This window comes from Talpa occidentalis, unplaced genomic scaffold, assembly GCF_014898055.3.
Source record: "Talpa occidentalis isolate TD23 unplaced genomic scaffold, MPIMG_talOcc4v2.1 talOcc4.3, whole genome shotgun sequence".
Lineage (NCBI taxonomy): Eukaryota > Metazoa > Chordata > Mammalia > Eulipotyphla > Talpidae > Talpa > Talpa occidentalis.
In genome coordinates this window covers 142,770,750-142,798,612 of record NW_023603184.1, presented here as the reverse complement: position 1 = coordinate 142,798,612, position 27,863 = coordinate 142,770,750, and the positions used below count along the sequence as shown (strand labels likewise).

The 27,863-nt window shown below is 42.1% G+C and overlaps 1 protein-coding gene across 1 annotated transcript in view; it reads right to left on the bottom strand.

The window, feature by feature from the left end:
- The window catches only part of NYAP2 (neuronal tyrosine-phosphorylated phosphoinositide-3-kinase adaptor 2), a 241,501-nt gene that overhangs the window by 117,039 nt on the left and 96,599 nt on the right, over positions 1 to 27,863 (bottom strand). Inside the window, exon 2 of the mRNA XM_037521917.2 lies at positions 15,223 to 15,524. Within this exon, the coding sequence (XP_037377814.1) occupies positions 15,223 to 15,524 (302 nt within the window). The remainder of the gene's footprint in view (positions 1 to 15,222; positions 15,525 to 27,863) is intronic.

The window sequence follows — 27,863 nt, the reverse complement described above, 5'->3', positions numbered from 1 at the left end:
AAAAAGAACATAGTTAGGTTCATGAAATGAAAAGGGAAGAGCACTTGCCCAATCCTCTCTTGAAGCTGATGTGATAATGGATTTCCAGTGCAGAGGATCAACACATAAAGTCCTTCCACTCAACTGCCCTTAACCTTCTCCTTTCCAAAAAAACTACTCAAGAGGCAGATGGGGTGGTTAAGTCTCAGTGCTAGCATCACTGCAGCATGAGTTTGATCCCCGGCCAGGGGGCTACCCACATGGCACAGCAGACCTCTCCTGTCTCACCCGCTGCTCCCCTCAGCAGTGTATTTCAGTCAGTCTGCCTGTTCTGTTCCCCGCTCTATCTCTGGTGAATCCTCTCACCCCCACCCTTGCACCTCTGGCCTGTACCCCAGTTCTTGTATGCATACATAAACAAATCCTTTTTTAAAAAAGAAATTTTGTGGGCCTCCCTGGTGGCGCAGAGGTTGAGCGCTGGGTTGCGAAGCTGCCCGCGGCCTTTGCGGCGCCGGTTCGATCCCCGGCTGCTCCCCGGCCACTGGAGGAGGGTCCCACATGGCGCGCAGACCTCTCCTGCCGCCCGCTGCTCCCCTCAGCAGTGTATTTTGTTGGTCTGCCTGCTCTGCTCCCTGCTCTGGCTCTGGTGAATTCTCTCACCCTCCCACGCTTCTGACTGTACCCAGTGCTTGTATAAACAAACAAACAAACAAACAAATAAATAAATACATGCCTCTTAAAAAAAAAAAAAAAGAAATTTTGTGAAAGAAAACACAACAGAAAATAGTACTGGCCAGAAAGGGGCACTGAGAAAGGGATGCTTATTTCAGGCAACAGTTCTAGGTGTTGGGTAGAGGTTCACTGCAGGTGGCTTGGGGGAAGGAAGGTGAGTAACAGAGGGATCTCCCAGGAACAAAGGAAGCAGCCAGCCCTTGGGCCAGGTGAGTGGGGGGAGGGGGGCAAACACAGCAGCAGGAGGCACACTGGGCTCCAGGGGAGGATGCCTGGCAGAGGTCACAGCAGAAATGAGCTCAGCAAGGTGGGGAGAGCCTGGGCCGAGCAGGAGGAGGGTGGCTGCAGGGATGGACAGGCCAGCAGAGAGGGCCTGGGGCAGCTGGAGAGTGTCCTCCACTCAGAGAGATCTAAACTAGATTTATGTTTTGGAAACAAGAAAGTTAATTATAACCTTTTGCGTCTACTTACTTGATCAAAGAGTTGTGACTGTTATGTGATCATTTTAAGCTTCCACAGATCTTATATAGAAACTCATTCGTGACTTAAAACCTTTCAAATGGTAATAAAAAATGTAAATGTAATCAACAGCACACATTTAATGAGTCTTAATCTATATCGAGCGCTGGGATCCTTTCCTTATGGAAAGGTTTTCACAGAGAGGATACATATCTCTCCTAAATATGTCTGGATATCTATATCAACATCTATAGATCTATCATTTATATCTCTGGTGAGGATGGAATGGAGGCAGAATTATAAATAACTGCTTCAACAGAAAAGTAACATTCTCCTGACTATTTCTCACCAACTCACTGTCCTGACCTAAGTCTAAGCAATTATCACCTTTCACCCAAGTTACTGTAGAGGCCTCTCGGCGGTCTCCCTAACTCAATATCTCACTCCTATGGAGTCTACCCTCACCACACACAGCACTATGACCCTTCCAGATACGCCGCAGCCCTTCTCTGCTCAATCCCCCTGGTGGCTCCCTGGATGCCAAACGGAGAATGGTCTACAAGGAATGCCGAAGGGTGTCCCTGCACCTGCCTCTCTGACCTCACTTCCTGGACTTGGCCTTTTCACCCACAGCAATGTCCCCACCCTGATTTCTTTCCTAGGTTCCTCCTGCCTTTGTGTCTGTACAACAGATCTTTTTTTCTTTTTCCACTTGGAATACCCTTCCTTCAAGATAACCACCGGAGTCACATCCTCACCCCCTCATTGTCTGCGCGAGTTATTGGTGGACAATCGGACCGTCTCTCATTTCCAAATGCATCTTCTTTTCCTGCTTATGACTGGGATCCAGCCAGGCCCTTAAAATATGTTCTTCTGGCTCAGCTGGCACAATGTTAGGCTTTGTCAGTAGAGGACGCTGGAGAGACATTGCAGCAGAAACAGGTTGGGCTTCTGGTTCCAGTGATGCACTGGCCAGGCTTCTGCAGGTCTGGGGGGAGGGGGTTCCCCCCAAGCACAGCTCCTACAAAGCAGGCTGCTTCCCTAGCACCTGGCACTTGAGCCACCTAACAGCCATCAGCTGCCACCCCCACCCCACGTGGTCTGGTCTCGGTCACCTCTGATGAGAAGCTCCTGTGAACTGTTACTACTCCCCACTCACGCATCCTAGAGGTGGGTGTTTCAGCCAGTGCAGAGGTTGGACTTCTAGCAAGTTCTGCCAGCACAGTTCCACAGCCATGTCTGTGTCACTCAGTAACCCACAGCTGTGCCTTCCAAGAGGGAGGGCTTCTGGTCCCGCCGGCAGGTGCTGTCTTAGCCCCAGACGTGCAGCTCTTCCTTCTGCCTTCTACTCCCATGTTCTTTGGTTGCTTTTACTTTTTACCGGTCAATCCCCTATTATTCCAGTCCTCTGGTATAGTTCACAACTCTGTGGAAAACCCTCCCTGTTCAAACCACTGCGTGTTTTCTCTCCTGACTGGACCCAGACTAATCCAAAGTGGTAGCTCAAACATAAGCACAAAGTCCCCTGACCTCTCCATTGAAATGCACCCTGCCTTTGGGGTCTCTGCCTTCCTCTGACCCTTTCCTCCTGTCCTAACACTTGTGACCTTCCAACACATTAGCCACGTTATGACTTTATTGTGTCTATTGTTCAGAAACTGCTTACTATGCCAGAAATTAAATACCTGAAAAATAAACAGGAATGTATCTCAAATTCTTAGAACAGTGCCTGGCACACAGTAGGTGCACAGTAAATACTTATTGAAAGAATAACCACACAGATCACAAGCAGCTGCCTCCAAAATACTGGCGAATATTGGGGGGATTTAACCTGTCAATGTCTACCGTCAGCATTTCTGCATCTTTGGGGGACTGAGAGAGATGCTAATACACATGTCCTAGACTGTAAATTATAGATGTTTCTCATGCACTGAATGTGCAGCCCTTGAGACACCCCACATGAGAATGTTGTTTCAACACCTTCACATTCATTTAGCCATTTCAACCAAATCCACACCACCTTGCTCAGCTGATTTTTAAATGTGATCCCTGATTTTATATTAAATCTGCTTGTCAAGATGGTGTGCACCTGTTGCTAAAACAAAGATTACCAGAGACATTGAAACCTAAATTTTGTGAGCAGCATGGGAGCATGTGAGAGCTAAGGAACAGACCTTCATAGCTCACGCTTCCTCCATCTAATGGCATACATGTCATTTTCTTTTCTTTTCTGAAGCTTCTATACCATATTAATCATCAGGGCCAAACTGCCCAGTCACTGTTAGAGAAAGAAGCTACAATAGAAATATATAAAAACAGACAACGTCCAGTTTTCATTTCTCTTGTTTTGATTAACATATGGGAGCAAGGTCTATTTGCTACGTGGATGTGCGCGTTGGAGATTTGAATTGAATTTCTGTGTACTCTTAGTTTTCTTTTAAAGATCCAACCCTTCCATATCTCATACAGATAGAAAGCTCTAAGGTAAAACACACTGTGAACCCCCCAAGTAAAGATTAAGAATAGTTGAGCATAACTTCAGTTCTTTGAAACTATAAAGAGACAAGTCAGCTGGGCTTGCCACACTTTCTGGAGCTATAAGGGCATTCTTATAATGATACATTTTCATTTTAAGACTTTCTAAGAACTATTTCTCAAATAGATGGAAGCCTTATTAGCAGCAGCTTAAACACTTCCTCCGAGAAGCCAGCCCTGATTCTTGCGGTGTGGGCAGGGGCCCTTATTCTTTCCCATCAAAGCACTGACCCCCCCCCCTTCACTGTGATTGTTGCTTAGTGGTCACGTAATCCCAGTGAAATGTCTCTGAGGGGAAAGGATGTATCTTCTCTTTTCCAAGGTACCTACCTAGCAGGTGACGCCCTCCCATGCAGCAGATTAGTAGTAAGTAGCAAGCCTCACGCTTCCCTTCCCTGTGCTTCTTCATTCCTTATCTCTGATATGCATGGGCCTGAGGCCTAAAACAAATGTGTCCTGTTAAACAACAACAAAAACCCTGCTGACAACATTCTTCAGAACTCAGTGCATGAAGGAGCTTGTCTTCCCTAAGCTCTTTTTCATTCTAGTTTTCAGCTGTTCTCATTAGTGAAACTGTCAGAAAGCAGAGGTTTCCTGAGGAGGATGGGGTCCCATGTTCTGCTCCATATAATCAACTTAATTTAATACATATTAATAGCAAAAAATATGTAAATGTAAAAGAGTTGTCTTAAATCACTGCCTTCCCACTTAACAAGAAAAGCCACAGATAGCAGCGCACATTACAGCAGCTCTCAGCACAGACACGGGGCCATAAAATCAAAGACTCTGGCTGCAGTAAGTGCATGCTTCATCGAGGTCAATTAAAGGCAAGATTTATGCACAGACGCAGTCACTCCGCCTTTATAAATGGCTTTGTACACCCTTCTCGAAGGTAGGGTGAAAGGCTCAGAGGCTGGATGCCTACAGAATGGAAACAACAAAATCAATCTGGAAGATATACTTGACCTCTTAAAAGATGACAGAAATGACCAAAGGCAATTCTAAAATCCCTAATAACAAAAATTACAACTAACTTCCAAAAGTCACTAAAAGGAAAGAAGTTTCTGTTATAGCTTAATTGAGAAACTTATTTCTTAAAACCTTCTCTGAATGGCACAACTGAACACTCCTTGATTTATAACATGAGAATCAACTAAAAGGTATAAGATGCCAATAACACCTAACAGCCAGTCAACGGTATTCTTCACCATCACCCATAATTAATCTGTGTACCACCCAGATGCAGAAATGCAAAACAATGAAGGAAATATATTATAAGGTCTTACAAACCTAAGAGCAAGCCGAACAGGCTCATCCTCTAAATCATCCAGAATGCCTGCTGTATCGTAAACAAAGCTGCGGTGAAGTGATGGATCAGCTGCTTCTGGACTTGCTCCCTGAGGCCCATGAATCACCCTGATAGTTCTCCCAGCTCTACAAATGCCTGAAGTGCTTTCTACATTAAAAATGTCTGAAAGTGCATTAACTTCATAACAATTAGTCTCCTGGAAGACCTATTTATGAAATAGCATGTTATTCAAAATAAGGCTCTTTAACATCACCTATTAAGCCCTACCTGTGGTAGTCAGGGCTGTCAGCACTCATTAGGAGACAAAAAATGCAGATAAGCATTAAATTATAACAGATATACTAGAGTTATAGGTAAAGCGCAGCTCAGTCACAGCAAAGTGTACGTGCACACCTTATCACAGAGAAGCAACAGCTGCCCTGTCTGGAAGAAAGTGTGGAAATTTGTTGTAGGGGCTGATTTGGAGAAAACATTCCAGAAAGAGGAGACTTCACATGCAAGGGCACAGAGGCAGGGGCCAGTTTGGTCTGTTGAGAGGAAATGATGTCGTTGGAGACACATTTGGAGGGATGAATGGAAGGAGAGAAAGCTGTGGGCTGGCAGGAGTCTGAAGAGGAAGGTTATGGAAGGAGTTGTCTTTGATCAGGTAAGTGACGAACAAGGTATCGATGTGACCAAATGGAATCATGAGCTGAAGAGAGATGCAACTGGATGGGCAAGTGCGAAATCCTCTTGGGAAGCATTAAGGAGGGTGAATGTGGAAAGGGAAGCTGCAGTAATGGCGACCGTCAAATTGCCCTGCAGTTGTGCAGGTGAGATGTGAGGACGGCCTGAGACGTGAGGACGGCCTGAGACAGGAGGCGTGGAAGCAGGATGGATGAAGAGGCTCAGACCTGAGAGGTCTGAGGAATAGAATGGGTGACCTCTGTAGACGATCCACTGGGCGTCAGGGGCAAGGCAAGGAGCACTGGCCGTAAGGTTCTCACTTTTCTACCCTTGCACAAGATGGGAAATGTGGTGGGAATGTCCGTGTGAAGATGATGAGCTCAGAGACAGTGACATCTACAGACAGACCTGGGTCCGATGCAGTCAGACCTTTGGAGTCCAGCAGCAACACTCACCTATTTATTTAACAGATATTCAAGTGAGAAGTAAAGATTGCCAAAGACAGAGTTTGGAGACATCATGATTTAAGAATCAACCAGAACAAGAGATACCCTCAAAGGAAATCTAGAGAGTAGTCAAAGATGAAAAGCGATGGAGAGCTGAGCTGAAAAAACAAAGGGGTGAAGGATTTGGAGAGTGAGGGGATTGTCAATCTTCTAAAATGCTAAAGACGAACAACAGAGGCCAAGCGCAGACGGCTGCTATTTCTAAGGGAACCAACACTGGATTCTGAGGCGCAGCCAGGTGGGTCAGAGAGAAGCTGTCATGGATCTGGAACAAATGAATGAGTAAGCACAAGCAAGAAAGGTTTTCAGAAGTCAGCTGAGCGAGGGAGGAAAGCTGAAGTTTGAGGGAGCGTTGAGGGGGCCACCAGGTCTAGGATGCAGCCGAAAATGAGTCAATCTCATTTCCAACGAGGCTTTGGGGATTCAGTCACTGGAGGATTGTGGGTGTTTTGGTGGTGCTGTAACATGCATCGGAAGAGATCTGAATCACACCCTAAACCTTAAACAGTGTGTAAACTAATGACTCCTCAATTAAAAAAACACACACACACACACACTTTTTAAAAAATAACCAATAAAAATAGATCCAGACCTTCCCTGAAGAGACAGAATAAAAGTGACAGAGATGCTCATGCTAGCCTTGAAGTAGATGCCTGTGTTCTACAATAGCAAGGAGCTCTGCCAACAGCCACCCCACAGGGAAGGGACCCTGAGCCCTAGGGGAAACCCCATCGCCTGCTGGCACCTGGGCCAGGTCTTGGGGGACCCTGAGCAGACTCCTGACCCATAGAAATTGAGATAATAAAGGTGTCCTTGTCAGCCTCGGCTTTGCGGCCTCCTGTCTCACAGCCACAGACACACCTGGCATTGGCGCCCATCACACGCTCAGGGTGCGGGGCTGTTTGGTATCTCACAGGAGAATCTATCTGGGAGGCAAAATTCAGCTCTGGGTAGAGGGTATTGCATGAGCCCATGGCAGAAGCAGGGCCATCCTTTGGACTATAGCTAGCCACTGACGCAGGGACAGCTGCTTGTCCCCGAACCTACAAGTCAAGTCACTCACAGGCCTCAGGGCATGTTCAGTCAAAGCTCTCACCGCAGTGACACACAGCTGCCCCCAGGAGGGCACCTGATCTCACAGATGGTTTTAAGGGAAGCCTCACAGCTTCTGACACTGTCAATCCAGAGAAAGTAAGGCAGGCATGTGGGCTTTCCATGGTTCTCTCTCAACTCTCACTCCAGGAGCAACTGCCAGAGCATCCCCAAAGCCAAAACGATGGAGATTTCCAGAGCTTGTTTTCCACTCTCTGTGTTTTCTTAGTGTAGTGCTTGCTAACAGTTGTTGAGGCAACACTGTAAGATACAAATGCCACTTGTGATGCGAAGAAAGGCCCTAAGCAGGTGAGACACGTCAGCTGAATGAGTCACTCAAAACACCACCAGGAAGTCACTGCTGAGCTGGTTGAAGGAACACAAACTTTTGGAGAGAAAGGAAGGACCTTCTCAGGAAAAGGTCCAAACAAGTTCACAAGGAGCTAAGCAGATACGCAGAAAGCCTAAACTTTCAGGCATTTTTGAGGCTCCATCATCCCACTGACCCTCAAAGTCTGGCCAGAGAAGACTGGGGAAACACTGCAAGGCCATGATGAGAGACTCCAGCCCATGCTGAGGGAGGAAGGAGGAAGTTTGCGGAGTTTCTGCCCCTCACCAGGCTTGACGCTAGTGGGGCTTTGCTGATATATGTTACATCACTTTCTCTGCTCAACAACTCAAAGAGATGGATGGCTTTTCCATTGCTCCATAACAAGCTATCATACACATAGCAGCCTAAATCAACAGTCCTCTGCGAGCTCACGGTCCTCCAGATCAGAAGTCTGGGCACAGACAGAACTGAGGAGGCTGGATGCTCTGCTCAGGGTTCCACCGGCAGAAATCCAGAGGGCAGCGAGGCTTACTCCTTTTCTGGAGCTTCTGGGGAGAAATCTACTCCCCCGTTCATTCTCATCACCAATAGAATTTCATTCCTTTCAGTCACAGGTCTGAGGATCTGTTTCCTCGCTGGCTTTTGGCCACAGACTACTCTCGACTATTCGAGGCCACTCACATTCCTGGCCAGATGGCCCCTTCATCTCAAGCCAGCATTGACATGTCGGTTTCAGGGATTATGCAGGGTGACTAAGCCAGGGACTAGAGCCAGGGACTAGAGACCAGCTTAGACACCATCATAGATCATACTGAGCTGTAAAGGATAAGATATTTTGAGTATAAATATCAGAGATCTGGGATAACAACTGAGAAAGCAAAATCATGTATGTGATCAGTCTTGATTTAAGTTCTAAAGCTAGAATTCTGACCTGGGAAATCTGCAAGTTCCCAATATACTATGTGCACTCCGTTTGTTTCTCCTCTTCTCTCTTCAAATGCCCACAAGTTGCTTAACCTTGGTAGAAAATCAGATTCAAGCTCCTTTAAATTGTTAACACCAAACAGTGAAAGAGCAGCAAATATTGTTGGGAAACCACATTATTAAAATGTGTTAAATGGCTTCCTCCAGAGCTAAGCAACTAATTGCATGGAAGAGACTCACATGGTTTGTCATGCCAAGCTTTCTGGTTTCTAGAAACGATTCCTTTACATCCAGTGCTTGTTTTATGAAGCAGATAAAAGGAAACAGAGAAGTTGGAGATCTGGAAACAAAATTGTAAGTAACAAGAGGAGAAGCAGCACATTCCGTTATGCTCATCCCTGGATCCTGGTACGAGAGGGCAGCCTCTCAAAGCACTGGCTTGAAAATTGAATGTATAACATATAAATATGCATTCAATTAAAAATTGAATGTATAAAGGCTGTATCTTACTTTTCTGGGTGAACTTTAAGAAAGGGGGCCTCCCTGGTGGCGCAGCAGCTGAGCACCGCGCTGCAAAGCTCTCCACAGAATCTGCAGCACCGGTTCGATTCCCCACCAGCCAGGAGAACCCCACATGGCACAGCAGACCTCTCCTGCCTCACCCGCTGCTCTCCTCAGCAGTGTACTTCGGTCCTTCTGCCTGTTCTGCTCCCCGCTCTGGCACTGGTGAATCCTCTCACCCTTCCGTGCTTCTGACCTGTACCCCAGTTCTTGAATAAAATAAAACCTTTTAAAAAAATCAAAAATAAAACCTTTAAGAAGGTAGTTGTTTTTGTTTTTCAGATGGTGACCTAATCACAAGCCTTGCCTTCCTTTAGTTCTGGCTCAAACACATATTCTAAGATTTAAGGACAGTCAAGATTCCAAACATCCCTGTGTGTTTCCCAATTTCTGGTTCAAACAAAAACAAAAACAAAAACAGAACAGAAAAACTACCCTGAATCAAAAACATCTCCTCATTGCTCTGTAAAGGACAATCACAAAAGAACATCACACATTGAAGGCTGGAAGTGACTTCGAAAAAGAATTCAGGACTAATAAAAGGTAAAAATACCTAATTACTTTTTTAAAGAGTTCTCAAGTATAAAGGTACCTGAAACTTAATACAAATGGATTTCTTCAGAATAGTAAATATTGTATTCAAGTCAGACTTTTTTTTTAAACTGAGTTTATTTATTTATTTATTTTTAAGATTTATTTATACAAGCACTGGGTACTGTCTGAAGCACGGGAGGGTAAGAGAATTCACCAGAGCCAGAGGGGAGAGCAGAGCAGGTAGACTGATGAAGTACACTGCTGAGGGGAGCAGCGGGCGTGGCAGGAGAGGTCTGCTCTCCATGTGGGACCCTTCCTGGTGGCTGGGGATTAAATCGGCGCTACAGAGTCTGTGGGCAGCTTCGCAACCCAGCGCTCAACTGCTGCGCCACTGGGGAGGCCCCATGCCAGACTTTTTTTAAAAGATTATTACACCTAGCAAAATACCAGCCTACTAAGTTCATTGTGTAAATTCCTAAGCCTAACACATAAAGGGTGTGTGTATGTATATCACCTTGCCTTCCTTTTCACTTGTTTTTAATATACATGCTGACCATGACCAAAACTTATGATATTCAAGCCTATTAATTGGTGTTAATTATACACTTAATAAACATATTTGTATTGCAATTTCTTTTTACTAAGCATCATCGTAGTCATCCGCTCATTGGGTTGTCATAAGGCCATTAAGGAGGTAGGATGTGATCTATTGTCAGTTTTTTTATAGTGAATTCAATGGCAAAGCCACAGTCTCACTGGGTCATTTGTCCAACATCGATGATGGTCTATGGGTCCAACCACAGGCTCTGCCTGTACCACACAGCATTTCTTTTTCTTTTTTTTTTTTTAATAATAAATTTTATTTTTATATTCCCCATACAATTGCAACCCCCTTATTTTGACCCCAACCCCTCCCCTCCCTGCCCCCCACCTCCCATAGAGTGTCTCTGGTCATAGTTGTTTGTTGATTTTGATTTTCACTTTCTTATAGTTATTCTTTTTCCTGGTCCCTTATTTAAGTTTTCTAGATTCCTGCTATGAGTGAGACCATCTAGTATTTTTCTTTTTCTTTCTGGCTTATTTCGCTGAGCATGATCCCTTCTAGCTCCATCTATGTTGCTGCAAATTGCAAGTGTTTATCTTTTTTGAATGCTGAGTAATATTCCATGGTGTATATGGACCACATCTTCTTGATCCAGTCATCTATTTTTGGGCATTTGGGTTGTTTCCAAAGCTTAGCTATTGTAAACAGTGCTGCTATAAACATAGGGGTGCAGGTGCTCTTTGGAATTGATGTTTCTGACCACACAGCATTTCTAAGGATGCTGAGGGATGGGATACGTATTCATGTAAGCAGTGGGCATGCAGCATCACTCATCACACAGCTCCTGCTCTTTTGGGATACATGAGACAGAATTTATAGGGCCTCTTCTTCTTTTCTATTAACTCTTTTTGTTCCATCTACTCTACTCGTTCCTCAAATCAACTAGGTGCCACATTGAGGCAACAGAAGAGGACAATTAAAATACTTATCACAGGGCCTCCCTGGTGGCACAAGGGGTTAAGCACCACACTATGAAGCAATCCACAGCCTCTGCAGCATGAGTTCGATCCCAGGCCTGCCAAGGAGCAACCCACATGGTGAAGCAGAACTCTCCTGTCTCACCTGCTGCTCCCCTCAGCAGTATATTTTAGTCAATCTGCCTGTTCTGCTCCCAGCTCTGTCTCTGGTGAATCCTGTCAACCCCCACATCTCTGGTCTGTGCCCCAGCTCTTGTATGCAGAGATAAATAAATCTTTTAAAAAAATAAAATACTTACTACATACTTATTGCCAATCTAGCTTCCCCACTGTACAAAATTTTTAAAGGTGTTAGTATGTAGAATAGCCTAAAATAGAATAGTAAATTCTTTTAATTTATAAAAATGAAAAGACATTTTTATGTGACCGAGTTATAATTTTTAAAAGCTAAATGTTACTTTTCTGGGGATGGGATTTTTTTTTCATTTGTATTCATCATTAAGCTATTTTTATTCTGCTCTGAAATGCTGTTTTGTTATAAGTCCAGTTCTTTTATACTTTCATCCACAGGGAAGTCATAATCCCCTACTTAAATAGAAGCCAGTTACCATGGAAATCATTCTAATGCCACTGAATCAATATTTTGATTTTGCTGACATTTAATGTAAAAAGACAGACTAAGATTTATAAAAGTCACTTTTCATCTTTGTTATAATTTTGATAGCTAGAAAAATTATAAAGAAAACATATGTTCCATAATGAACTCCAGTTAGCTCATGATTATAAAGAACTAAGAATTCATAAAAGAGCAATCTCTATATTTATATAAGTTTGGCTTTGAGAACAAGCATGTGTTTGGACTCAAGATTTATTTCCCCAGCTCTGAACTCCTCATCCCCTGATTCTCTCGTCACTATTGAAATCATAACTTGATAGAAGAGATTTGAATATATTCTGTCTTGTAATTGTGTTTGCACAAAATGTTCTGAGCAAAAGGTGAAATTTGCATTAAGAACCACTCTTCTCTAGAAGGTGACCATTTCTGCACCAGGTCCTAATAGCTCCTCTGATTCACTTCCCATCCCACAACAGTTGAAATCCAGCCCCATCCTGTCCTTATGTCCACCTAGGAGGAGACATGTTGGGTGGACACCCTCCCTGCCCTCAAATGGACACCTTCCCTGCCTTTCTTCTCTACCAACCTCTAAGAAATGGATGAAAGAGCTGCTGTCTTCTGTTAGATAACTAGTCATTTGGAACCTTAGACCTTTACTAGTGAAGGTATCTCAAAGAGAATTATGAGCTCCTGCCTCAGAAATTAGCTAGCTCAAGCATCCCAAATGAATGGTAATCCCTTCGACTTTTTAGGGCAAATTGGCAACTGAAATGTTGCTTCTATTGAACAACATCAGATAGCTCCCATATTAATACCAGTGCCCAGTACCCCAGGTCACTTCACTGTGGGCATTTTGCGAATTTCCTGGAAAGTCTGCTGAGTCATGACAGTGCTTGATGATCCTGATTGGCTGCTTTTTTCCCTTTGGTTCTCTTCTTCCCTTCAGCTGGCTTTGTATTTCCTTTTATTATGGAATTATTCTAGATCACATTCCAGCTCTCATCATTCAGAAGTCTCTGTTCTAATTCAGTAAGCTTCTGGGCCTCCCTGGTGGCACAAGGGGTTAAGATACAACCTACAAAGCTGTCTGCTGCCACTGCAGCACAAATTCCATCCCTGGCCAAAGAGCTACACACATGGCACAGCAGACCTTTCCTGACCCACCCACTACTCCCCTCCGCAGTGTATTTCAGTCACTCTGCCTGTTCTGTTTGCCACTCTGTCTCTGGTGAATCCTCTCACCCCCCCATCTCTGGCCTGTACCCCGGTTCTTGTATGCATGAATAAATAAATCTTTAAAAAAATAAAATAAAATAAATCAGCAAGCTTCTTTTACGTAGGATCTAAAGTATTTGATTATGAAGTTTGACCATCCCAGATCTAATGTATTTGATTATGCAATTTCTTGGAAATAAATGTAGGAGGGGGTGACTCCTGAAAACAAGGCCACAGAAAGTGAAAATAATGGAAGGCTCCACACAGCAATAGCAAAGGAAAACTTAGAGCATTTAAATTCTGCAAAAGGCTGGTCTCTAGGGCCCTTCAGTATACTAGCAAGTAAACAAAACATTTTACTTCTACACGCATCCATGTCTTAAAAGTCGAAGGACATACTGACAACCTTGACTCATGAGATAAAAGCATGAAATTCCCAGTCTACTTTCAGGCAGCAGAACAACAGTTACACAGACAGACACATCTACATGTGCGTGTGCTATACTCATCACACCAAGACAACTGGAGTCAACTGAAGTGTTAACAAACAGTAAATAAATTGCTTTGATGCATACTTTCTCTTTAAAAATGCAATTTCTTGGGCCGCCCTTGTGATGCAAGGGTTAAAGTCTCAGTGCTATCACTGCTGATGGCCTGAGTTCAATCCCCGGCCAGAGAGCTGACCCATATCGCGCAACAGACCTCTCCTGTCTCGCCCGCTGCTCCCCTCAGCAGTGTATTTCGGTAGATCTGCCTGTTCTGCTCCCCACTCTGTCTCTGGTGAACCCTCTCACCCCCATACCTTTGGCCTGTACCCCAGCTCTTATATGCATAAATAAATAAAAATAAACCTTTGAGAAAAAATGTTATTTCTTAACAATCTGAATGCCATGGAAAATACAAAGCACAAAACTCCACACTGTGACTTCAGTTTTTTGACTCTGCATAAACATACCTGTAATTCACATCTGTTGCTCCCACACATGTGCACACTCAATGTACGTTTCTGCACAAGGAGATTTTCCTTGGAAAATGGGGGGAGTAGATCCAGCCCCAGACATTTATTTATGTTCTGCAGCATGCACGAAGCGGAAGCGGTTGTGCTACTGGGCTAGTGGTGCTTGGCACAAGGTGAAAGGATGGCCAGGAAGGGAGATTAGAGAACGGGACATGCCATGGGCCCCTCCCAGACCATCTCATGAGATTTCATGGAAAGACTGGGCCAGGGACAAGAGCGGTTTCCTGGGACTGAGAGGAGGATGGGCCCAGGTAACAAAGAATTCTGCCACCCGGGACCCCCTGGCTTCCGCTCTCTGCATGGAGCTTGGTGCATCAGGGTTCAGGGAATCCTGCAGCAAAGATCAGGGAAGGGTAGGCGAATAAGATTAGGCTGGAGTGCCGTGTGTCCATACTGGCAGCGGCAGCACTGAGAACCTTAAAGATCTTCCGCACCTAATACAAAATTCCCAATGGACTTGTATCAAAGTATATGAATCTACTCTCCCCAGCAACTCTCAAGAAAAATTCAGGACAGCTGACACCTGCTTATCAGCTAAGGGGTAAGGAGCTAGTAAGCGCTGACATAACATATTCATAGAGGAGCAAGGAGACCAAGATACATTTGATCTGTGTGTTCATTCCATAGGCGAGGGAAAACATAAGTGCAGGCAGAAATTAGAGAGAGATGGAAGGAGAAAATAAAATCTATACACATGCAGGTGTCTATGGTGTACGCTACAAATGTGCACCCATTATGTGTAAATTCAAATTCACTGATAGGAAGTCCACCAAAATGTAAAAAAGAATTCTTTCTAAAAGGTGATTATATACTTTTCTTTTTTCTTTCTTTTTTTTTTGTATTTTCCTGCATAATAAAGTTCCCTGATAATCACACAATACTTCTAGAATTATACAGTAATACTAATAAAACCAAGAAATTTTCAATTTTAGGTATATGGCTAGGCCAAATAATTTTCTAATGACTCAGAATAGCAAGGGGTTAAGAAAACTCATCGCCTTCCCTTTCTGATGATGCACATTAAATGCACCTTTCTGGGTGTCATTTGAGGACCCCAAAAATAAATACCTTGTGCCTCTTCCCCCCAACACACACCCAATTCATTTCTGGGACCTCAGGGCAACGGAGGCAGGACGATGGGCCTGGGGAGAGGTGGGTACCCATGCATGTGATGCCAGGCACCTGCTGCCCAATTTCTTTTTCAGGGTGGGGGTGGCGCCGTACCTTCCATCCGCTCGGGGGTCCTCGCGCTCTTGCTGGCCGCGGCGCTGTTGACCGTCTCCGAGGAGGTGCTCAGCTTGGTGCTGGGGTCCCGCTTGGGCTTGGGGGGCGGCTGTCTCCGGGAGCCACAGCTGCTGTCGTCATCTGCGCCCCCGACCGAGTGCAGGGACTGCGACCTCACGGAAAAGCCGCTGGAGCAAGGATGGGGAAGTCTGTCCTGAGGAGCGGGCATGGTCATGAACCCCATGCGGAAATGTTTGCCCACGTAACTTGGGTCGTGGCCTCGCCCTACGTCTCCGCCTATGCTGTAAAGGGAAAGAGAGTTGGTTGAGCCTGGCGGCAGGTGACGGGCGCGAGGCAGGTGCAGCAGGGGGGGTGCATATGTCATCTCCAGGCTGGCGCAGGGACCTTTCCACGGGTGTGCGCACACGCTAGACGGTGGCATGCCCTCTGGAAAGTTAAGCCAATGCAACTTGATCAGAATCAGAAATCCTAACACTTACTTCCAGACCTCCCAGGATCCAGTCTCTGAAAACAGCGTTCCCAAAGAAGGAAAATGCCGTGGAGCCTATTTCTTCTTCAGTCTCTTTACTTGGACGTACATTGTGTTGGGGACTTAAAAAGTAACTATAACCAAGATGAAAATGCATGCATGGTGCAAAAATGAAAAATGATGTAAACAATATATAACATTTTAAAAATAAGAATTAAAAAAATAAAAATAAAAATAAAGTAAACAGGAATTCCATGGCAACGTCTCAGAGACATCTTTTGACATGACTGACGTCAAGTGGTCAGGACCTGATTCATTCCCCATCAGCAAAACATCTACCTTTGACCTCAAATATATGTTGGGGAAAGCAAAAGAAACAGAAGTAAAAGCTGGGGCCTCCCTGGTGGCGCAAGGGGTTGAGACGCAACCTGTGAAGCTGTCCACAGCCACTGCAGCAGGAGTTTGATCCCTAGTCAGGGAGCTACCCACATGGTGCAGCAGACCTCTCCTCTCTCACCAGCTGCTCCCCTCAGCAGTGTATTTCAGTCAGTCTGCCTCTTCTGTTCTGGCCTGTACCCCCGTTCTTGTGTACATAAATAAATAAATATTAAAAAAAAAAAAAGCAAAAGCCAAAAGGAGTTCTGTTGTTACCAAATTCCAGGGTGGGGTGGGTGGGTGGAAGGACATGGATGGAGGAAGAGAGAGACAGAAGGTAGAAGGCAGGAATAAAGCATGGAGGAGAGGAGAGGTTTGTGTGTGAGAGGGGAGGAAGTAAGGATCGCTATTTGGTTCAATCTTTGAAGGAATTACCAGTTTCTGCTTTTTGTCGTTTTTTTTTTTCTTCAGAATCCTTCAGTTACCCTAGAAATTTGGTTCTGCTAGTAAGCTAGCCTCAGAAAATATTACAGGTACCCCCCATTTTGCAAAAGTTTATATTACACCATTGTACTTTTACCAAAGACCTAAGCACCTGTTTTTGTTAACCAAAAGAAATTTGAGGAGGATTTTTCACTTTTATAGTCAAAGATAAAATGCAAAAATGACATTCAGCTTTTGTTTTACAGCAGCCACAAGAGTGGACCACCAAGTTCCTCTGCCTGGAACTACCTTATACCTTAATGATGTGTAGTTTTCACATCATCCCTGCTTTTACTATATGTGAAGGTTTATTATAGGCTTTAGGTATTACTTGGAGTGATTTGGTGGGTTATTTTTTGGATCTGAGGATGTTGAAAAATTTTTACATAAATTAGTGGTTATTGCTTCTACTTTGTGTCATTTAAGTTTAGGAAAGTCTTCATAGGAACATTTTAATTTTCATTTTGGGGTGGGGAAAACCTATATAACAACAGCTAATAAATATTATCTGATCCCAGTATAGTCCTAAATACCTCATTTATATTCAAAGTATGCCAAGTTTCCATATCTAAGTCCCTAAGTTTTTTTTTTTCCCCAAGAACTTGGGATTAGCCCAGATTTTTATATTTTTAGATATTCTTTTTTAACATTTATCATTTTTTTTACATTTTTTAGACAATATTTGCTTCCTTCCACCCCCTCAGATTGAGTCCCCAAAGAATTTCCTTCCCCAAGGCACACATGCACCATCACCACAGTCCCCTGTGCTCCTCACTCCCTCCCTCTGATCCCGCTCCCTCCTCCTCCCCTGTAGGAGGTCTCTGATTTATAATTGTCTGTTTTTGCTTTGTTGTGCTTTGTATTGTTATTATTATTTTTTTACACTGATATCTTATTTGGTTCCCCTATATTCCTGTTATAAGTGAAACCATCTGATATTTTTCTTTTTCCTTCTGGCTTATTTCATTGAGCATAAATCCTTCTAGCTCCATCCACATTGCTGTGAATGGCATGAGTTTATCTTTTTTGATTGCTGAGTAATATTCCATTGTGTATATGTACCACATCTTCTTGATCCAGTCATCTGTTTTTGGGCATTTGGGTTGTTTCCAGGTTTTACCTATTGTAAATAGTGCTGCAACAAACATAGGTGTACAGGTGCTCTTTTGAATCACTGTTTTTGTGTCCTTTGGATAGATCCCTAGGAGTGAAGTTGCCGGATTGTATGGTAGCTTCATTTTTAGTAGTAAGTCCCTAAGTTTTATATAAGAAAGTTTGAATACAAATTCTAAAATATAAGAAGACTCTTGTATTTTTCTCGATGTTATTAATTATGACACTTTTATGAAGAAAAAGTACATGAATGTGAATTTTTAATTCTATTTTTTTTAATTGAGGTAACATTGGTTTATAACAGTATTTATGATTTAGGGGTAAAGGTTCACACTTTTTCACTTCCACATCATGCCCACCATGTATGAGGACTTTTTAAATGGAGGATTTTCTAGAGTTTTCCTCATTTTTAAAATTCATTCAATTACCCATTCACTTATTTTGCTCACAAAAAGAAATGTTACCAAATATTTGATTTTCTTAAACATCTATGAGTGGTGAATAGTATCTTTAAGTGCATGAATTTTTGAAACATGTTGAGTAAATCTTTTCAGATACACATTTATTTAGACCATTTTCTTAATTTCAGCTGGTTCTGTCTTCCATCATACAATGGATTTCAAGGTGAGGTTTTGCAATTGTCTTTATTGTGTCTTTCATATCATTACCATGTTTGTTAAAAGTTCGACATTTCAGCAGGAACAATAATAGGAAATGAAATTTTTTACTGTATTCAGCTGGGAATCTAAGGCAATTATATGACCATTGTGTATCAAGTCAGAAAGGATTCAGCAAAAACTGAGGTTGTGATTCTGGCATTTAATTCTTATGCTAACTTGCCACTCCATCACATGCATTTTTATATTTATTTCAGTTTTTTTTTTCAGACTATTTTGAGTTGCTCTTCAGACAGTGCATACACCGCTTTTGCAAAACAAGATATAGGTAACTGGAATGCAGTGGCCAGACCAATGGATTCAGGGACATGAACGGAATTAAAGCTGAGACTAGATAGAGGTTCCTCCCTCACAGCACTGAGCATCCTTGGCCACGTCATGTTTTCAGGAGTTTTGTTTTCTGTGTTCTCTTCAAGAAATAACTGGAAGCCTGTTCAAACAGTGGTTTGTGAGGACCCATTGAGAATTTAAGGCAGTGGGGGATGGACTAGGTGGGGTTGGGGAGTGGATGAGGTGGTGTGAGAAGGTTGGTCAACACTTTGTGATGATTATGGTCTTGGTCATTCTCATAGAAGATGACATATTTGATTTCATGCCACTTTGTCGTTAATTATTTTACATCCACGTGTCTTTATTTCTGTTGCCATATCACTGAACAAAGGGTGCTTCAAAGATTTATTTACACAGTCATCTCATTCCCAGCCACTTAGCCACATGAGAGCAATTATGCAGATGCTAATGCACAAGGCATTTATGAGTTACTAGAAATAATTCTATCAGCAATTTCTCTGTTACATTTGACCTAAGTGGGGCCTGCACCTTTTCCCAGACAAATAGCTAGCTCTACTGCTTCATTTCAAAATTCCATTTCTTCAGGATAAAACAATTTCATAGAACTTTCTATGTAGACACACACACACACACACACACACACTTCTACCAAAGAGAAATTCAATATGTGCTTCAAGGAATGGTAGTTTTCGGACACAAGTTTACTTTGATCAGGGTATGAACACAAGATGAAGAAATAGATCAAGACTGAGCTGGATACTAAGGCCATTATCCCTGGCAAGACTCAGGCTAGTAGAGGAGATGGGACATCTAGGTCAAGATCTAGTAAACAAGTAAGTCTAAAACCAATAGAAAGTTGTGGAAAGTAGCAAGTAGAGCCTGAACTTACTATAGGAAACTGGCATTTTTTTTAAATGCAGATTCCTTATCTAAACCACAATAAGATGCCTCCTCATACCTGTGAGAATACCAGAAAGAATCAGTGTTGGAGTGGATGTGGAGGAAAAGGAACCCTCATACGCTGTAGGTGGAAAAGGAAAACCTCCATATCGGAAAATTATATGCAGGGGCTTCAAAACATTAAAAATAGATCTACCATATGATCCAGCAATTCCTCTCCCAGGCACCTACTCAAAGAATACAAAATACTACTTCAAAGTGTTATACACTCTCCTATGTTCGTTTCAGTACTATGTCTAATAGCCAGGTTATGGAAACAGCCTAAGTGCCCAAGGGCAGATGAGTGGATTAAGGAGATGTGGTCTATATACACATTACTTGGCTATAAAAAAGATGAATTCTTGCCATTTGTGACGTCGACAGAACTGGAGGGGATTATGCTACATGATATAAATCAGAGGGAGAAAGACAAATACTGGATGTTTCTGTTCACATATGGAATGTAACAAACAAAACTAAGGAATAAACAAAACTAAAGCAAAACAATGCCTAGAAATCTCACTGTATATGTGAGGCCATCAGAGGAGGAGGGTAGTGGGTGGTGAGCCCAGGGGACAGGGGTTCAGTGGATTATGGTGGAGGATTATGGGTGCTTAGGTGATGGGTGGGATGTGGTCACATGCATTTGAAGAGGTGTGACCATGAATCTCTGAATGATATACAATGTTGTAAACCAATGTTGTCTCAATTTAAAAATACTGCAACTTAAAATACAGATTCCTGAACCCTACACTAGGACAAATAGTGAATCACATCTGTTGATTTAGAATCTCAATGACTTTGTGAGTTTTTTTTTAATTACCTAAATGTTTCTGATCTGATGTAGTCAATTTAGAGACCCCCCAGAAACTTTAAATACAATAGTTAGAGGCACTCCTAAGTAGATACCAGAAAGAGCCAGGAATACAAAAATACAGAAAGTGGAACAAAGGACACTCGTCAGAGACCAGGCAAAATAGCCTAGAAAAGAAAACTGATGACGTTTCAGTGGGAGCACATTAGGTTATCCTGCAGTAGCAAACAGCCGTGTCTCAGCGATTCACAACAAAGCTGTTCCTTGCTTGGATTCACTGGGTTGCTGTGTGTGTCAGTGGTGGATCTGTTCCAATGTCTTCTTGAGTCTAGAATCTAGTCCTACTGGGATGTGCTCTCATGGCAGAGAGAGAAAAGGACTCCATGGACTGTAGCTTGTCTTTGAAGCTTCTGCTCAGGTGTGTCCTTTAATCTTCAACTCCATCGCCAAATTAGTCTTCTGGACAAACTTGACGTCAGTGTGCTTAGGACAGTGTCTCCTCCCACAGGAATGCACTAGAAGTTATGTGGCAATAGGTGGGATGCATACTTCTCTAACAGGTAGGGGAACAGATACCCATCCTGCAGTTGTAGTACATGGCCCTGAGGTCTCCCTCCAGGAGGGCATTTGCCATGAGCAATGAAGTTAGCTGACAACCCATGATCCATCAGGAGACTTTGTCCTTTCTGACCCCCTGATTCTGGACTCTACAGGGTTAGAAGTCCTAGTAACCAAACTAAACACACTCTTTCTAGAAGACATGGTGATGGTCCCATTGGCATAACTGCTTCCCGGATAATCTGAGCTCCCTCATATGCGGCCAGCAGGCAAGAAGATGACTCTCCACTGTGGAAGAAATGATTGCCCCTGATCAGCAGGAGAAGGGATAGTAGCTATTACATGATTGGACACAGAGAACAATATGTGGACCCCCTCTTGACATCCCTTAACCTAGTAATGACATCCTTAACATCCTATAACAACCAGGTTGTTATAGGAAGGTTCTCATTACCAGGGGTAACCATCAACCTCTCATGAAAGAGAGTCTCACCACCAAGTAAGCCACTCAGGCCAGCATAGATGTAGTCAAGGGTGAGAGTGAGGTGAATTTAGACAGGTGATGGATAAGGTGGGCACTGAGTACCAGCTGTAGTCCCTATAGGAATTGCAGTGATGAGGGCTGTGATTTATCACACCAATGGTTCCCTGTAAGTTTTCCCTCAGAAAGAATCCTGAAGGACCCTTGAAATCGCTGATCCCCAGACCTGTAGGAGAGGAGCATATACTGAGATTGCAGGAGTAGTTGTGGCATAAAGGTGCCATGGCATGTGGCTCCCCTGTCTCTCCAGAGAGAACTTCCTGAGGACGGTAGTTAGCTGACAGGCACCAGCTTTATCTTCATCTTCTCATGTGCCACTGCATTTTATTCAAATTCACTTTGCCCCTGAGCAGCCATGACCCACTGGCTGAGCTTAACAGGGCATGGGACCTGGTGTTTCCTGCCCGGATGAGAGTTGCTTAAAGACAATTTTTGTTGTTAGAGTTCCCTGCAGGAAAGGCAGAGACTTTGCTACAGCTTCACTAAGGTCTGGGGTTCTTCATAACCAGTCAGGTTTCCATCCCCCTGCCTGTTGACAGGTGTCACGTTGCAGGGTTACCTGAGGCTTGTCCTGTCAATTCCTGCTCTCCCCAGCCATTCTCCCCTGAAAAATCTCACACTTCTCATTCCATCTAGCTTGGTATTTACTTTCTGAAAGGCATGGACTGACATCCTTAAGAACAACTATATAGCGTCTAGCCTTCAGAAACCTAAGGGGAAGGAAGAGAAAGCCTAAAAATGAATTAAGACCCCGGAAATAAGAAACATCTGTGAAAATAGGGCATCCTCTTGCTTTTCAGACTGAGGATTTAAATGGTGCTTGGGGAGTTAGGAACCAACTCCACCATAGGAACACTTGGCTTGAAATGATAGCTACGTGGGCTGAAGAAAGCAGTCTTTTTGCAATAAACTTGAACACTCAAGATAGATTAAGCCTGACACATCTCATGTTATAAAAATAAAAATCAGTTTCATAATCCTGAATTTCAACAAGTATGCTTTTTCTCACACAACGAAGGCAATGTTGCAAAAATCTAATTTTCTATTATAAAACAAAAAAATAAAGAATTGCGTAAAGCAAAAGAACTTGTTTCCCCAGAAGTAATTGATAAAATGTCTGTAAACTTTTCCTCCAAACAAGATGTCGGCTCATCAGCAGGTGTGGACTTGTGAGCTCTGAGATCACTGAGCTGTAGAGTCTTCCCAGCACTATGGTCTACAGCTGTGAGCACTCCCTACCAATTCCTAAGACCATTTCTGTGTCTGTTCAATGGTAATACCAGCTTTGTGGAGTTATCAAGTAGACCTGAAATGCTACAAAAGAAGCACCTAGCATAGAGTCTGATCTCAATGAGGAGTCAATAATTTTAGCTCTAAAATCCCTGCTTTTAAGTCCTGTCCTCCTGGATTTTGCTATGGGATCATCATTCATGACAAGAGACCATGTCTCAAATGAAGCACTTGTAGTTCTATCTACCCTCAAAACTTTTTTTAAAAACCATACCCAAAGTCAAAAGAAAGTTTAAATCAATATATCAAGGTAATCTAGGCAAATACAGTCTTCCTGTTTTTAACTTTCTTCTATACTTGCTTCCATTTTTCAGAGCACTTGTTTTTCAGGACAGATGAGTAACAAAAAAAGAATCTCCAGGTGCTTATCAATGCTCATCACCAGACTATCACTTGTCTGCTGGCTTCTTGAAAGGCCATCAACGTTGATGTTTTGTTCTTTGGTGTTTTTTTTTTTTTTCCTCCTGAGAACTGCTTCCTTTCAGAGATGACAACACAGCCCCTGAAGAGGTGAGCTGCCAAGGTGAGCTGTCATTTCTACAACTGACAGGGGTGTTGTTTCTCTGGGTGATGTTGACGCAAACATGTCAATATTTTATAGTAGAATCTTCTTTGGGAGCCATCACAGAAATTAGAAACCCACTCCACACAGAGCTATGCTTTCCACTCTGTCTAGGAGGTCTGGATGTGACCTGAAGGGTCACCTAGGAGCTGGTTTGCTTGGAGACTTTATTTCCTGGAATAATTATGTGAAGCTGAGCTCAAAAGTCCATCTCTGATATTGTTGTATAATCCAGTATATTTCTATTTTTCTAGAAACTTCTGAACCACCTGGAATTTTTTTCCTGTTGATTTTTCAAGATGCATTTATCTGGTGTTAAGGTCACAATGAACCATAAAGTAAATGGGAAAATCTGTAAGGGAAATGGAAGCTGCAGCTATAAAGGAGATAATGAAATTTGCTGTGGGCAAATTGACCCCATCATCTGCTGACTATTCAAATCTTCCATGTTAGGACTGTCACTATGAATGAGTAGAAGGAAATCAATGCTGAGGCTTTACTCATTACAATGCTGACCTAATAAGTTTATGTCGACACTGCCTTCTCTTCAGATACCCACTTCCAAATGCCAACACTGTGTTACCCTGTGGGTTCCCTCAAGCTTATCCTCAAGAGGGGGTCCTGCTTGAGCACCCCTTTGACACTAGGTATCATTTCCAACTAAAGTGATCTACACTCATGAAAAATTGGACAAGAAACCAAGAGCTCAGTGTATAACACCACCTCCTACTTTGATAGCTAGCACACCTCAACTCAAAGTCAGACTTTTAAGAGAGGCTTAATTATAACTGCTGTGGTTTCTCATCACAGAATTCACCATATTTCCCCTACATTTTTTTCTATTTTTTTCCCTAACCCTAGCCCTAACCCTAACCCTTACCCTAAACCCTAACCCTTACTCTAAACCCTAACCCTAACCTCATATTTGCCCTTATTCCACCCCATCAGGTCTTTATGAGTACAAGTGACTGTTCACACCACTCACCTTGAACTTCATGGGGCCATCATTCTGTCTTGTTGCTGACTGCTATAGTCACTAGCATATTGGAGGTACTCAAACACTTGTTTTATGAAGGAAAAAATGAAAAATGCAGGTAGCCAGAGAGAGGCTTAGAGAATTTCATGAGCACTTGTCACTTACACTTCTGAGTATTCCATTCTCTCTCCTGCAAGGGACACTGCTCTGTGAAGACCAGGCTTCACCTGTGCCCAGAGTCTTTACACAGACCCAGCCAGTCACCTTCCAGATCCCCCAGATCCCCATGGTCACAAAAACGTTTAGGTACTGAAAATGCCTCAAGTCTGTCCAATCTGAATGAACCCAGGCACTGTGTGGAGCCCAGACACCTCATCCTTCTTGTCACCACACAAGGAGATTAGTAGGACCAGGTAAGAGCCATTGTAGATGACCTGGCTCTACTTATGCCCGCAGCTAGGTCAATCCAAAGACACCTCATTTAACTAAATTCCATTTTGTTGAAGGCAACAATAGTTGGATTTTCCTGGCACTTACATTGGGCAAAATCCTACATTAGCCATATAATACAGAAAGCTTACTAAATGACGCTCTTGGTTAACATACCAGAAAATGCATTTGATGCCAGGAAAGGACCAGGAATGATATGGAGCAAGAAATGACTGCATCATATTTAGTTATTGTTTGAAACCATACCACCTATTTAGTACTATAAATGGAAATAATTAACTGCCTTATATGTCTGCCCATATATAGTTTTTTTAATCATGCAGTATACTTTGATGTGGAAACTTGACTCTGGTAAAATTAAAGTGTGTTCATATTTTCTTCCAAATTGTTCACTCACCATTACCCTTAATGTCTTCCCTGAGTCCCATTTGCTCATTCAAGGCCATAATCTGTGGATTTCTTCCCTAAGGCTTAAACATTTATTTTCACCACTTCATATGCTCAATGATATCTATTTTCTACTTTTGTGCTCCTAGAATTTTTTTCAGACATCAATTTCCTGTGCCTGGCTGTTTACTGATGCTTCTTAGATATTAAGTTCAAGTGTTAAAAATGGTGTCTTTACACACATTTGTATTAACTGCTCTGGCTAACTATTACAGCAAACCAAAATAAAACGACAAAATAAACAACAAGAAAAAAAAATGTCTTTAAGACTGGTGTGACCCAGTTTCCATTAACTCCACGTGTTATACTTAAAATTAATATTCTTGAGCACCAAATATGTTTATTTCTCCTTGTTAGGATATTACACATCTGCCAAATTAGGTATTTTAGAGAGAATATGAGATATATAATCAATCATTTTACTATCTAATTTTAGGCAGGGGATCCATATTTTCTGGGCTTCAATTAACCTATGTAAAGAGGGAGACACTTTCAAGGGTTGTTACAAGAAATTAAAATAAGAAAAAAGTTCAAAAGTATCTAGTAAAGGGGCTGGCACATGTAGAGCCCAGAAAGATATCAATTAACTACGTTCCTGGTTTGGCATGCAACTCTGTACAAATTTTTATCATTCTATCCCTGACTGTAAAATAAGCATTTTAATGATTAGTTTCTACCTTATAGTACCATAAAGGAAAAATGCTCTAATAATATAAATGCATTTTTTTAAAAAAGGGCTTTGAGATTAATTGTCAGGCAATATATTTCTAAATCTAAATGGGGTGGAGGTGGAAGGTGTGGGAGGACTTGCTTAAAAATAGAGGAAAAGAAACAAAAATTAATAATTTATTCTTTCTACCATTATCACTAGCTAGGTATAAAATAGAGTTAGGCAGATGTTTGAATAGATTTTATGGTTACTTCTATTAAATGCCATAACAATTCAAGGTTTCTACAAAAGTTTTAGCTTAGTTTAGGGAATCATGCTTGGGGAAAAAAGACTGCCATTTTTTATCACAAAGTGATTATCACTAAAAGTTTTAGGCTGATAATCTGCCAATTGGTTAGTCACAATAATAAAGTGAAGATGTTAATGAGTTGATTTTTGTACTTTATTTTACTTAATTTGTTAATGTTCTGTGATTACATACACATAAGTGTATACACACACATACACATAATCTGTCATTCATTAAATCCTTTTTTTATCTTTTTAAAATTTTTTATTGAGGTAAGATTGGTTTATACTATTATATATGATTCAGGGGAAAGAGTTTTTTAAAAAATATTTTATCAACCTTTCTTTTACTCCCTTCTAAGGTTCCCAAGAGGCAGGACTGAAGTATAAGGCTTAAAAATTCAGAACAAATCTATGGAACATCTTTAAAAGACTTATTTTTACTTTAAAATCGACAAGTGCTTTTAAAGATTAACATATGTTATTACCTATGCTACTTTAGAATCTAAAATTAAAGCATTCCTTATTTCTGTACATAAATGAGACTTCCTACTCCTTAGACTGCCACGGCTTGAAGAAGAGAACATATATGGAAAGTTAGATCAAATCATAAAACTCAGATACAAGTCAGAATATATTTTATAGACATTCACATCATGGGAGATCTTTTCCAAAAATTCAACCAAAGAAGGGGAGGTTCTGGAAAATATATTTTATTTGAGTCTTCAAAACTGACATAAGCTTTGACTATGGCTTGAGAACATGCCAAGTTTTTACAAATGAATTTAGCTAACCATATGTGGCTCGATTTTTAAATCTAGAAGTAGAAACTAGAAATAACATAAATAACATAAAATGGCCTTGAACTTCCTGAGCAGAAGGGGCTAACTTAATGCCAGTTTCAAGTCTCAAGGTATCATTTTTTTTATTTTATTTAATTTTATTTATATTTTTACATCATTTTTCATTTTTGCACAATGTATGCATTTTCATCTTGGTTATATTCCTCGTATAATTCCCACCACCCTTATTTTGTCCCTAATCGCTCCCTTTATAGTGTGTCTCTGGTTTATAGTTGCTTGTTGATTTTGATTTTTACATTATAATTAGTCTTTTTCCTGGTTCCTTTTTTAGGTTTTCTAAATTCCTGCTATGAGTGAGACCATCCGGTATTTATCTTTTTCTTTCTGGCTTATTTCGCTGAGCATGATCCCTTCCAGCTCCATCCATGTTGCAGCACATTGCATGAGTTCATCTTTTTGATTGCTGAGTAATATTCCATTTGTATATATATATCATATCTTCTTGATCCAGTCATCTATTTTGGGGCATTTGGGTTGCTTCCATAGCTTAGCTACTGTAAATAGTGCTGCTATAAACATAGGGGTGCAGGTGCCCTTTTGAATTAATGATTCTGTGTCCTTTGGGTAAATACCTAGGAGTGGAATTGCTAGATTATATGGAAGCTCCATCTTTAGCAGGTTGGGGAATCTCCACACAGCTCTCCATAGTGGTTGGATCTCAAGGTATCATTTTTATAGAGGAAGAACTAACCCTCTTCATTGAGGCATTTAATTTGTTTACTCACTATTGATTTCACAAAACAGCCCCATGCAGAGTGGTCAGTTTCCAAGGAGATCACAGGCTACCAGACCAGCATAATTCTAGCATCTCGTG